The following is a 14,069-nucleotide window of genomic DNA, read 5'->3' on the forward strand; positions in this document are numbered from 1 at the left end:
TAGTTGTTTAAGTAAATTTGGCGCTAAATAACAATAGAATAACGAATACCCTATTCTCCCTCTTTTCTCCTTCCCTCTTTTCAAATTTCAAATCTAGATCTCCTTTTTTACTCTCCCTTGAGGCCAAATCCGACGGAGACTCCGGTCACCGTTTGGGTGCTTCCGGCCTTGGGGGAGGAGGTACGACGTGAGAGTGACCGGAGGAAGAGAAGAGATATCCGGGTTTGATGGAAGATGGGGTCTTTGTTTGGGGTCATCGCTGGCGACGGAGGCGACAGTGGAGGCGGCGCTGCCGGATTCCTCGGGCGACGGTGTTGCTACGGTTGGCGGCGACAGCGGTGCGGTGTGGCTCGTCGACGCTTGCGGCGCGGCCGAGTGCGTCAGCCTTGGCGGTGAGGAGTGGCCCGCTGGCGGTGGCTGCGTGGTTGTGTTCGTCGGCGATGGTGACGCAGAGTGGCTCGCTGGTGAGGGCGGTGCGGCTGGGCTCGGCGACGATGGAGGTGCAGCTGGGCTCGGCGACGTTGGCAGTGCGGCTGGGTTCGTCGGCGACGGTGGTGCGACGGGACCCCTCTTGTTCATCTTTCGTTCATCATCTTGGTGTTTTTTTTATCAGATCTCGGTCGCTCATTTAACGTTCATTTTAGTTTATTTAATTTTCGGTGTTGTCATGAACCTCTATTTTTATTGTTGTGCTTTGCTTTTTTTGGTTTGTTTTGGAGTCGGGTTATCCGTCGTCCCTTATCCCGTAATGGATGTCCTGTTAGATTTTGTTCTATGCAGGTTGAAGAGTCATCTTCTCCGTGGTCATCGGACCGAGGTTGATTGGATTTGTCCATCGACCATCTTTGGTTTGAACGAGCCTCATGTGTGCTCTATTTGTGTTCGTCGTTCTTCCCATTGTCGGAAGCATGCACAAAACGTACGATTACCGGAACTTAGTGTCAGATTCACTTCGACTTAGGTCTTGGTGTTCCATGTACTAGAGTGTTATTCTCCTGTATTGATGGGTTTTTTTTACCCTTTTTTAATGAAAATTCGGTTTCCCTAAAAAAAACAAAAAAGGTAAATTTGGCGTTTTTTGTTCGAATATATAAAGCTTTCCATCCCATGAACTTCCACTGAATACAAAGGGTCATATATTCCATAAGGAACTTCGGTACACCATAATGTTTGGATTGAGATAATTTATGTCAGGCATCTTGTTTTGGTATCTTGCTAAAATTGAACCACAACAACGTAACTGATTTCAAACATGAATTTAAAGATATAATCAACGTTTGCTAAATTTTGTAATTTAGTAATTTATAGAAATAAATGATTAAAAAAATATCGAAAATACACTTATATAACATAAATCATCATAGAATTGAAACTTGGGTGAAACGTTGTCTAGATTATAATAACAACGTTTCAAGTGACTTAGTCCAACTAATTTTATTATTATTTATGCGGTATCATTATTTTGATCCTCAGTAAAATATCCGAGTGTGAAGGGTTCAGCAGTAGAAGCTTCCTCGACTAATTGATTGATGATGTAGTTTATAACGTAAGAATGAAAAAAATATATAATATTAATAATAAGAAGAAGAAAGGAAATAAGATTTTCTACATATACAATTAGTCTTCGCTAAATACACAAAGAATATTGTTCCACTATATATAATGATCAATTTATATATGCGGGTATGTGTTTGTGAATATATAGCTTTATGATTATGATAGTGATTATTATAAATAATAATATTATTATCTTTTGACTAATTGACTTTTTGATTTTCTTGTTCATTCTTGGCTATACTAGCACATTTAATAATGACTATATATCACTTTTAAATCTTCGAGCTATATATGAACTACCTAAAATTACAGTCCACATCTTATAATTCAATATGGGCCAAGCTTTCAGATTCAATTATGATATATCCAAGTAGACATAATATAATAGAATATTCAATGTAATATTAGCTACCCTGTCTGTGCTAGCTCTATTTTCTATGTGATTAAGCTTTATACTTTTACGCTATATTATTCAATTAAAATCCGGTTATAATGCTCCTCAACATTTGCGTATTTTTATAGGGATTTGAAGTGTATATAGATTTCTACTAAGGTGTACCTTAAATATTAAATTTAATTCGTGGCAGTTATAGAAAAGTAAAATTTATCAAGGTCTTTGGGAAGCTTTTAGCCAATTGAAAATGCTAAAAATAATATGAAGTGGCAATTAGATAACCATGTTAGATTATGGCAATTTATTATAAACTTATAATAAATTTATATATGTACGATAATCATGTGCTAATGGACATAAAAAAGGAAGTTCTCATATGGATGACATTTTACTTCTTCTCGCGATACCTTAGAATAAGTTTTCTTAGCCGAGCCTTAAGCTATGGTATTTGGATTTGGGTCTAAAGCTTGGCTTTGGTTTGAAAAATATCCAATGTAATTCATGATGTGTATAGTATACAACGTAAGATTGAAAATAAATTGTACTAAAATAAGAACAAAGGACATAAGCTTATCTATATACAATTTCAAGAGTCTTGGCTAATACAAAGAATATTGTTCCACGTACTATATATGCAATGAATAATATTGGCGGGGTTGTCTCCTATATATATATATATATATGTATATATATATATATGTATATAACTATGTGCAGCCTACAGGACCTTCGTGGTCTAGCGGTAGAATATCGACCACCACCTGAGGCGGCGGTGGTGTCGTCACCGGGAAATTTACCGGCGATCCGACAATCTTGTGACAGGTCTCGAGGAGGTTGTGGCGGCACTTAGGGCAGGTAGAGTGGGAGCTCAGCCACGTGTCAATACACTTGACGTGGAACCCGTGAGAGCACTTCGGAAGCAACCGGAGTTTGTCTCCGGCCACAAACTCCGACAGACATATAATGCACTCTCCGTCCAGACCTGGAATTTGGAGCTGCTCCGGCGAGGTGTAGACTATCGTGGGAAACATTCTGAGTGCCTTCTCTTCAACTCCGGCGGAGATTGGGTGGTCCTGCGATGGTGGGGCGGCGAATATGGAGGAGCAGCGGAGAGCGCATCGGACGAGGAAGTTGAGGCAGAAAGAGCATATTAGAGCACACAGCAAGATTGAGAGCACCATCACCACGTTGGCGTCGAACGGTGTTTCGCCGCCGATTAAGTTCGCCGGACTTGGCTGTGCAGTCGGAGAAGGGTTTAGCAATAGAAGCTTCCTCGAGTTGAAAGACATCATGTTTTTAAGGTTTATGTTATATGGAGATGTACTTGTGTTGTGTTGTTTGAATTTTGAACTGATCATTATATGAGTATTTATAGGCGTGGTGGATATGTGACTGAATATATATAGCTTTATGATTATTTTTATTATATTTTTGACGAACCCACTTCTTACTTTTCTTGTTTAGTATTGAATACACGTACATTTACATGGTAATCATATACCACTTTAATTTTTAGAGCTATGCACTAACAAGAATTATGGTCCACATCTTATATTCAATATATGAACCAAGTTTTGAAAATCAATTATCATATCTCAGTAAATACAATATATTATTAGCTGCACTTTTGTGTGATTAGCTAGATCTATTTTTTATGTGTTTAAGTTTTGTTCTTTTACGCTTTATTATCCAAATAAATTAGCACCATAATCAGAATCCTGTTATAATGCTCCCCAACATATTTGCCATTTTAAAAGGGATTAGACGTGTATATGGATTGCTACTAAGGTGTACCTTAAACATTAAATGTAATTCGTGGTAGCTTCACCAAGTAAAATATATCAAGATCTTTAAGAATTTTAGCTTTACCAAATGATACACAAAAAATAAATAGAGGATCTGGCCAGATCCTCTCTCTTTTTTTATTGTCCCTCCAATTAAAATAAGGCATGTCATCATGTTATTTAAGTAATAGTTCATATTTATTTAAAAATAAATTAAAGTGATTAAATCAACTTATTTTGACTGGAGAGACACCAAAAGAGACACTAAAATGAGACAGAAAATCTGGTTTCATTTAGGCTGATAATATATGTATGACCATGTGTCTCGACATTTATTGTAGTAATTATTCAGACATAAATTGTAGTAATAATTCAGACATAAATGTCGGTCTTTAATCCAATGAGTCATATACTCCTATTATATCTATTAAGTCTGCTAAGAGAACTTGACCCATTAAAATTAGAACGTCGACAGGTCGAGACACATGGTCGTATATATTATCAGCCTAAATTGGCAAGATTTAATAAAACTCAAATTGGTCAAGCTTCATAAAATAACAAATGAAGTTCATAGCTCATCTCAAGAGGAGGGTTGTGAACTGGGCTTTAAATTTAGAGGGGCTATAGTGAAATTTATTTATCAAGGGAGCTAATTTGTAAATTTTAGAGTAAAAATAAGAAAAATAAATAAATTTAAGTAAACATGTCAAAGAATAAAAATTGAGGAGGCATATATTCATGTCCCGATCTTTTTAACACACGAGAGGTGTCTTGTCGAGATGCTATAAAAGAAAAAATATTGAGAGTGACACTTGATTTTTTGTTTTAGCATTAATGATGTGCTTTTAGAATAGGTTTTATACCTTATCACAGGAAAACCAGATCATATATTTATGTTTCATAAAGTGTTTTAAAATGACTTTACCATATGTTAGCAGAAACATAACGTGGATGTAATTCATAAATTAGTGTATTTATGAAAGTACTAAATAATTGGTCAAGGTGAAAGGAAATACGATTTTCTATATACAATTTCAAAGTCTTGGCTAAAAATAACAAAGAATATTGTTCCACTATATACAATGAATAATATTAATGGCCGGGTTAACTACTGTTTCTATTACAAAGCCTACAGGACCTTCATGGTCTAGCGGCAGAATATCCACCACCACCTGAGCCGCCGGACGTGGTGTCGTCGCCGGCAAATTTACCGGCGATCCGACGATCTTTTGACAAGTCTAGAGGAGGTTGTGGCGGCACTTAGGACATGTGGAGTGGGAACTCAGCCACGTGTCAATACACTTGACGTGGAACCCGTGAGAGCACTTCGGAAGTAACCGGAGTTCGTCTCCGGCCACAAACTCCGACAGACATATAATGCACTCTCCGTCCAGCCCCGGGATCTGGAGCTGCTCCGGCGAGGTGTAGACCACCGTGGGAAACATTCTGAGTGCCTTCTTCTCAACTCCGGCGGAGATTGGGTGGTCCGGCGAGGGTGGGGCGGCGACGATGGAGGAGCAGCGGAGAGCGCATCGGACGAGGAAGTTGAGGCAGAAAGAGCATATTAGGGCACACAGCAAGATTGAGAGCACCATCACCACGTTGGCGTCGAACGGTGTTTCGCCGCCGATTAAGTTCGCCGGACTTGGCTGTGCAGTCGGAGAAGGGTTTAACAATAGAAGCTTCCTTGAGTTGAAAGACATCATGTTTTTAGGGCTTAAATTATATTGTATGAACTATGAAGATCTACTTGTGTCCTTTGAATTTTCAAGTGATCCTTACGTTACGAGTATTTATATCCACCTGTGTGGTTCCTCAAAGATTATCAACAATTTTTTAATATTGTTCTGTTCAAAAAGTTTTTTTATTTTCTTTTGGTAATCACTTTTATTTTAAGTTATAGTATTAATGTATTAGTAGCTTTCGAAAATTTTGCTTTTTGTTCGAAATAAACCTTAACCACTAAAGAACTCACCCGCACGCGCGCGCGCACACATATATATATATATATACACACACACACACACATAATATCAGCCCTTTTGTTTCCAGCTTTAAAATCTAAGTGTTTTATAGTATTTATACTTTTGCGCTCCAACATCCAAATAAATTAGCACCATGGTCGGAATCCTATATTATAATAGCTCCTCTCGACACTTGCATATTTTTAAAGGGATTTGACGTGTAGATGGATTGCTACTAAGGTGTACTTTAATTATCAAAATCAATTCGTGGTACCAAAATAGCGAAAAATTTATCAAGATCTTTGGGAAATCTCTTAGCTATAGCCTATATGTATATCATAATCTCAGCAAATCTCATCTAGTTAATTTTATTTAATATATATATATATATATATATATATATGAATGTGTATATGTATATGTATATGTATACGAATCTTTTATAATATTGCTCCACGCTTTACATGTAGACTACAAATCCTAATTTATTTTAGTTTATTGCGTATAAGATTGTCCCAAAGCGTATTATTCTTCTTTACACAAATTTTGAGCATTTTGTCCGGGTAAAGCTTAACCGTCTTATGAATTTCCATTGAATACAAACAAAGGGTCAAATATTTAAAAGGAACTTTCTACACGTCTATGTATATGATATATCCGCTTAATTTCTGGATTGTAATATGTCGGTCGCTATATATTTGGTGGCTGTACATGAATGGAATTACTCATATATGAATATTTGATCCGCCTTAACAAAACATATGAGTGAGCAAATTCATTATTTGGACGGCAAACTGTTAGAGAAAAGCTCACACAGTAATAGACGATGCGACAATAACCTATAATAAAAATAACCAAAACACAAATATGGTCCAACTTTATGAAATATATAACATTCAAACTAATGGGTCTATCTTTAATATTTTGATACTTATTAGGCCCACTTTATGAAATCTTTGAATATGTTTAGATGGATTTGACGCGCGCATAGATCCCTATCGAAACTGTCCTTAAACACTTAATTTAATTCGTGGCAGCTATATAAAGTAAATTTATGAAGATTTATGGAAATCCTAAACCAAATGAAAAAATAATATAAAAGTAATATCAAGTGAGAATTAATAGGTTAACTAGTTGGGATTATGACGGTATATATGTACAACACTAAAGCATGTACCCAATTGACTAAAGATGTTATGTATATTTTTAATGTATGTCTTAAAACGGTGTTAAGCTAAGGCAATACACTGCGTAGTAAACGCTACATACATAAATATTTTTAACATATCTACATGATAGTGCGTAGTATACATGATAGTGTATATATTTATCACTGCAACATGATAGTGTTAAGCTAATGTATAGTTAATACATTCGTTTTTTTGCATTCTAAGAACGAGACTTTGCTCGCCTGTAGCGCGACATCTCCGACAACACGCAAAGCACTCTCTTTTTCTCCCTCCAAGGTATATTTTTGTTTTTCTTTTTTATTTAAATTGTTAGTATTTTATAGTATATATAATTAATTATGTTTTTTGTATATTTTTTTACAGTATAATGAGTAGAGGGGGTTTGAGATAGCGTCGAACTTTATTCCAACCTTATTGGTACGATATGCAAACACGTGAATATTCTTCTTCTCTTACTTTTAAATAATGAGGTTGTTAATGACTTGTTTTATGCTATAATTAATTGATCAACCCTTTAATGCTTGTTTAACACTGAAGATTAGAGGGATTGGGACTTCACCATCAAATCTACCATGTCCTCTTATTAAAAGAGTCCATATACACAGACATGCTCAGACATAATAGGCAAAAAAAACCAGTTCCAAAATATAAATCTTATCTCTCACCTCTAACTGTCTCAGTTGTGCAAACCATAAATTTCGTACCTGATTTTTTTAAGGCGATTATTAGGGGGTTTGTCAGCCTATTGTTTATATATATAAAAAAAAATAAAGCTTGGATTAAGAATTTACGATTACAAAATATTTCAAGCTTGGTTGACAAGGAAATAAGGCTTGTTAGTCATCCCTTAAAAAAAAGGCTTATTAGTCATCAGGTATACTCATTGAATGAATTTCTTTGGTCATGTAACTCTTAAGAAAGAAGCAACAATGGCCTAAGAAACAAGTATTGTAAATAAAGGGGAAAAAAACAAATTTATTAGTTTGTTTTGTCTCTAAACGAAGTTGAATTCGGTGTTCTAAAATATTTATTTTTATTAAGAATTTAGTGTCTCTGATGCAGATCGTACGTGAAGCTTGAGAAAAGGTTACTGGACCAGTTTCAGGTTCGGAGCGCTATAGAAAGAGCGTTGGGTCACCAAACCTCCACGAAGTATAATAATTTGAATGATCGATGTAGAATTTCCCAAGGTAACTCGTGACAAAAATTTGTCTTTTAGTTTTAGTACAAATGCCCCTTAAATTATCATGCTTATGACATTTTGGTCCTTAATTAAACTAGTTTTATTTGCAAAATACTCCTTAAATTATTGATATAGCTAGTCACATCTTAAGTCCTTTTTATGAAAACATCAGTTTCTTTTGATTATATCCAACACCTAGACAAATGATATAAAACCTTTTTACAAACTTATGTTGTGTTTATAATTTCTAAAAAGTTTCATCAAAACAGAATCTTACTCCAAAGAATCCAAAATTGTTTAATTTTTAATTAGTGTATATATGGTTAATCGCACCTGGTTAATCGGTCCTTTAGTCAAATTAAATTTACAATTTACTAAAGTTGAGAGATATGTTAGAACTTTTTTCTTAGTGATAGATTTTATATAATTTTTTTTAATATTTTTAGCAAGTTTTTTAATATTTATTATTATTATTATTATTATATTTTTTTTGACAAGTTTAAAATGGTACAAAATCAGTAGTTAGAGGACTACTATACAAAAATGGTACAGCACTCCAATCCTCTGCTGGTGTGATCGCGCAGACGATCTGTCGAAACCAAAACAAAAATGTTCAAGAAAAGAAAAAATCACGAAGACAAAGATATTGAAAGAATCAGAGAAACTTACAATGGATATATCCAGTTTGACAGCGACGTAATTATTAAAGAAATCGTGACCCACGTCATACAATCTGGGATGCAAATTCTCATTTGGGATCGATGGCCAAAACGAGTAGGGTTCTTCGTCTGGCTTAGCTAAATCACCAACGTCAAGGCGCGGAGAAAATTCTCCCGTGAATCTACGACGATGAAAAAACACTCAGAGATATCGAGGTTTCTTAACGTAAATCAAACTCTTGCGCATGGAAGTTCAGATTACCATGTTCTTCCTCATCTGTAAATTCGGAATTCTAAATCTACGAGAATGAACACGGAAAATAAAAACAATCAGATATCGGGATTCGTACATTTAATCGAACTCTGGCAGTGAACAAGGAATTTCTTCTACTTCGTTCTGAGATTAAGGTTCTATACGATAACGATTCATTAGAGAGAGGCTCATTTATAATTTCTATATTTATACTCTTTTGTTTGTAACTACTTTACCATTTACATACAAAATTATTCATTTTTCTTTTTTATACTTTCCTACATGTGTTTTATAAATGGACACTCCGCAGTCCGCATAATTGTACAAAATATTGTGGATATAAAAATGTCTTTTATGGACTTCAAAATAAAACTGGTTTCTTTTTTTTTTTTTTTTTTAAACGCGCCCCTGCGCTAAGTGTCTACAAAATATTATGCACCTTAATATGTTTCAAATATAAATTAAATTTAAAAAATTACAAAAAAAGATGTTAGAAATATTTCGTAGAAATTATTTATTTTACGGGAATTAAAAAGAAAACAGCTTTGGTATAAGAAGGAAAAAGAAAATTAAATCACAACAACAAAAAATTAAGTAGAAACATAACAGAAGACACAAAAAAAAACCAAAAGTCGAGGACCGTTCGACGGTCTCCTTAAAGTAATATTGCTCTTCCCGTGAGTGCCGGAATCGATGAGCAGTTTACCTCCCAGGATACAACGGCGGAAACGAGAAGAGGTTTGCACCAAACGGACTTCTCCGGCGAACAAAACCTGTAGCGGAACTGAGCACCGACTACAAAGAAAATAACAATTTCGGAGAGAGAGAGAGAGAGAGAAAGAGAGAGAGAGATAGAGAAGGAGTAGAGAGAGCAGTGTATTTTGTGTGTTCCGAATGAGAGGAGTACGCCTCTATTTATAGGCTAACATCCATGCGGTTACGGAATGTGAATCAAACCGTTTGGTCTCAATTCAGTCTTAATGCATGGTTATTGAATCAAAACAAACGTCCAAGTTAATGTATGGTTATTGAATCAAAACGTTAAAGTTAATGCTCAGTATAAAATTAATTCTCACACTAACTACTCAAGTTATTTGTGGAATTAATCAACTTTATGAAGTGAAACTTTCAGGAAAAGGATAAGAATCGGCCCAAGGCCCAAGCCCAAGACATTCCCGAAACCCGAACCCGAGCCCAGCCCGGCTCGGCTCGGCGGCAGCGCGCGCGTGAGGGAACCCACTCAAATCTTTGCCTAAAGTCAACAACTTATTAGACAATAAATACTCTTTATTATCCATTTTTTCTCTCTAATATTCCAACAATAGAATAATTAAGTTTTACTTTAATCATGTAACATTTAAAAAAATGATTAAACAGATATAAAAACTTAAGCAATTATAACCTATATGAAAATCTCAAGTTTTTATTGTATAATAACGTGTTTTTAAATTGGGAGCTCAGGGTCGGAACATAAAGTTTGTAGGCTTGAAACAATTGGGAGCAAGGTTCGAGATGTTAGGATTCGACACACAAACACGACAAATTATCGTCGTAAGGTCTTCAGTCATTAACTCGGCGTCGATTAGGTTTAACACCTCTAACACGAGACTCTACCGAGCTCTTCTATTGTTCGACTTCGACAACAAGTTATTAGTTGGTCCATGTTTTTACTTTGATTGTCGTCCGAGAATCGACGGGAGAGATGGGGCACCGCGTCTCCCATAAGATCTTCTCACCTTTGCTCGAATACTACACATCGACGCTGGTTAGGCCTTTTTTACAAGCTTTTAGTATGCTAAGCTAGATTGTTTTTAATTGTGTCTTTTCACTTTTCTCTTATTCCAATCTAGAGAATTGTTACCCAAGTTAAAGACTGCTACAATCTAGATAAGTCGCATGATATCGGTCAAATGTTTTTTTTATGTTTAATTTGTGCTTTGCTACAACGTTTGACATTTGTCAAAACAATTCCCTGGCCAGGTGAAATGAAGATTAAGCTACACCTATATACAAACAACCTTCTTACTTTTTGTCTCACTATACATATAGTATATACCCACCACCGTAAATGGTAAGTAATAATTAATTAGTTACTGTCTCCTCTATAGCTACGTACAGGACCTTCGTTTTCCAACGGCAAAATATCCACCACCGCCTCAGCCGGCGGAGGCGTAATATCGACAGTCGCTTCAGCCGGCGTCGTCGCCGGAAAACTCGCCGGCGTGCCGACGATCTTGTGGCAGGTCTCGAGGAGGTTGTGTCGGCACTTTGGGCACGACGAGTGAGAATCCAGCCACTTGTCAATACACCGCACGTGGAACCCGTGGCAGCACTTCGGAAGCAGCCGGAGTTTCTCTCCGGCGACGAACTCCGACAGGCATATAGCGCAATCTCCGTCCAGCCCCGGGATTCCCAGCTGCTCCGATGACGTGTACACCACCGTCGGAAACATCCTCAGCGCCTTCTTCTTCACTCCGGTTGCGGCGGCGGCGGATCGGAGCTCCGGCGTGTTTGGGGAGGCAACGGCGGAGGAGCATCGGAGAGCGCATCGGACGATGGAGTTGAGGCCGAGCGAGCAAATCAGGGCACAGAGAAGGACCGAGAGGACCATCACCACGTTGGCGTCGAATGTGCTTCCGCTTCCACTCGCCGGCGAATCGCCGCCGTGAAAGTTCGTCGGAAGTGGTTGTGGAGTTGGGGAAGAAGAGTTGACCAGAAGCTTCCTTGAGTAGTGGAAGGTTTGGGCGATCATGTTGAGATGATCTTGAGAGAGAGACATAATGTTTTTTTAGGGCTGATATCTTATTTTTGAAAATCTACTTGTCTTTGTTTGATTTGAACTTTGAGCTTATCATTATGTGTATTTATACATACATCTGTGGCTCTATGAGTATTATTATTTTATATATTATTTTTCTATTTTGTCATTTTGTTTTGTTAATAATCTGTTGGTGGCTTTATTATTAATGGAAAAAAGAATACAAAAACCGACTTCTGTATTTTATTGTTCAATTGGCTACACATGTATAAGGGAATGCTTATCTCTTTAGTTTTGACAAAATATTCCCTTGGAAAGAGCAGTTGGATGCTAAAAAAATGATATATGAGGCGACCAGTAATAGTGGTAAATCGGTCTTTATTTTATTTCAAGCATTATCTGTGTTGGGAATTAGTATTTTAATTCAGGTTTCTACAAAATTTATGATATTAAAATCTAAAAGAGCACCCCGGATAGTTTTTGTTTTTATTTTATTTTATTTTATCGCTCTACAATCTCTGCAACAATATTATTTGGGAATATTTTGGTAGGAGGTCTCTATATTGTCCCACTAACAAAGATCAAATTATTATTTTGATAGACGAAGATTGTCAAACCATGTGGATACTCCACTCAACCATGTGTATTTATTTAATGGGCTTTCAAATCAAATTGGGCCCAACCCACTTTGCCCATATAGAGTTCCACGTGGTACTTCGGTTGTGATTGTCCAAGGAACTTCTCTCTCTATTAAAAATAATTATTACCATTTTTAAATAAATAAATGTAAAATTAAAATAGGAAAAACAAAGATTATATTGAAGATTTTTCAATTTCATTAAACTAAGAATAGAAAATTATTGTTAATTATTTTTAACAAGTAACAAAATTATAAAAGATAAAAAAAAAAAAAAAAATTGTCTTGATGATTCCGTGATTTTAAAATGTCATTTATTGTCATGTTTGATTTTTTAAAAAGTATTATGGACAAAACTTTTTATCAACTAAATAAAAATTAAAGTTAAATTTTGATTTACAAGACTAAAAAGTTAAAGTGAAATAGAATATCAACGTAAAAGAAGTATCTTATATTTACATTAATAATATAAGCAATTTATATTGTCCAAAATATATTTAAATTCAAAAATATATTATATATGAAACAGAAAAATATAATTTCTATGTATATTACCACATACTTTTTATAAGAATGTAGGTAAAATAGTATATGTTATTCTAATATGTACATAGTAAACTATATTTATAGTAATTATTATTATAATATATATAATAACTATACTATTATTTACAAAAGTAATAGTATATCTTGTTCTAATACGTACATGAAATGTGATATAGTAAAACACATTGTTAGTAATCATTATTATAATATACATTTATTACAAAATTTCAAATCTAAACTTTGAAGAATCTCAAGCGTTTTTTATTTATTTTGTTTATACCGTACGAGAGAGAGAGAGAGAGAAACTTAGAGAAAGTGAAAAAGAAAAAACAAGAAAAAAAAAAAGCAAAATCCATCGTGTCGTCGTCTACCGAAGCTACGTGACGATTTATGGATGAAAGTAGGAAGTGCCTTTGCTTCTTATTATCTACTAATTTCAACTCCCATTCCCTGCTAGAGATATTAGTTTTCTACTATTTATTAAATAATAAGTAAAAGTTACAAGTAAAATATAACTATATACTGTAAAAATATTAAATAATATTTCGATAATTGTATTTTATAGAGTTGTGAAATTCGAAACACGATTTTAGTCTTTCAAACAATTAGCTAAAAAACTAACTATATATTAAAAAATATATATATTAAATTATAAGTTGGTAACCATATTTTAAAGAGTTTGTGTATCGGTATCATTTTAATAGAGTTGACGGAGAATCACTTTATAGTCTCATTTACTTAAGAGTTGAGTTTACTTAGCTATTTATCACATGTATTTATGCATAAAAAAATCATAAAGAAAAATCATTTAAGTTTTTTTTTTTCATAAGGCAAACATTCACCGGAGAAGTCCATTACCAAATATGTACATTTAAATTAAAAAATTCATGGTTTTTTCATATTTTTATATTTATTTATATGTATACATGTGTTAATATGTTTTTTTTATGTTGATTGGAATCATTAAGCAAATTATCACTTGAGTTTATTTCATTAAACAAAAATTGACCACATAGAGATAGAGGTATATATACATTCCTTCAACATATGGCATGAGCTGGCCACTATTTTTTTTTTAACCTTTGTGGGATCTTTCAAGTATTTTGTTGTTGTCACATTTTCACATTCTAAAGGCACGTGTCAC

General features: G+C 34.9%; 1 protein-coding gene and 2 pseudogenes across 1 annotated transcript; all 3 read right to left on the reverse strand.

Annotated features, from left to right (window-relative positions):
• Positions 1-2,519: 2,519 nt before the first annotated feature.
• On the reverse strand, positions 2,520-3,264 carry LOC149399255 (RING-H2 finger protein ATL78 pseudogene; annotated as a pseudogene).
• A 1,706-nt stretch (positions 3,265-4,970) lies between these two features.
• Positions 4,971-5,443, reverse strand: LOC149399256 (RING-H2 finger protein ATL78-like). Its single transcript, XM_089613146.1, has one exon. The coding sequence runs from the start codon at positions 5,439-5,441 to the stop codon at positions 4,974-4,976; it is 468 nt and encodes a 155-aa protein (XP_089469272.1). The 5' UTR covers positions 5,442-5,443; the 3' UTR covers positions 4,971-4,973.
• Positions 5,444-10,798: 5,355 nt separating this feature from the next.
• Positions 10,799-11,816, reverse strand: LOC149399257 (RING-H2 finger protein ATL78 pseudogene; annotated as a pseudogene).
• Between the last annotated feature and the right edge of the window lie 2,253 nt (positions 11,817-14,069).

This window comes from Urtica dioica, chromosome 4 (assembly GCF_054948205.1).
Source record: "Urtica dioica subsp. dioica isolate 48M chromosome 4, U.dioica_male_clone48M_v1_H2, whole genome shotgun sequence".
NCBI classification, from domain to species: domain Eukaryota; kingdom Viridiplantae; phylum Streptophyta; class Magnoliopsida; order Rosales; family Urticaceae; genus Urtica; species Urtica dioica.

What these genes read in the sequence shown, in the direction of transcription:
- LOC149399256 (XM_089613146.1), bottom strand. Translation starts at nt 5,441, where the DNA reads ATGATGTCTTTCAACTCAAGGAAGCTTCTATTGTTAAACCCTTCTCCG.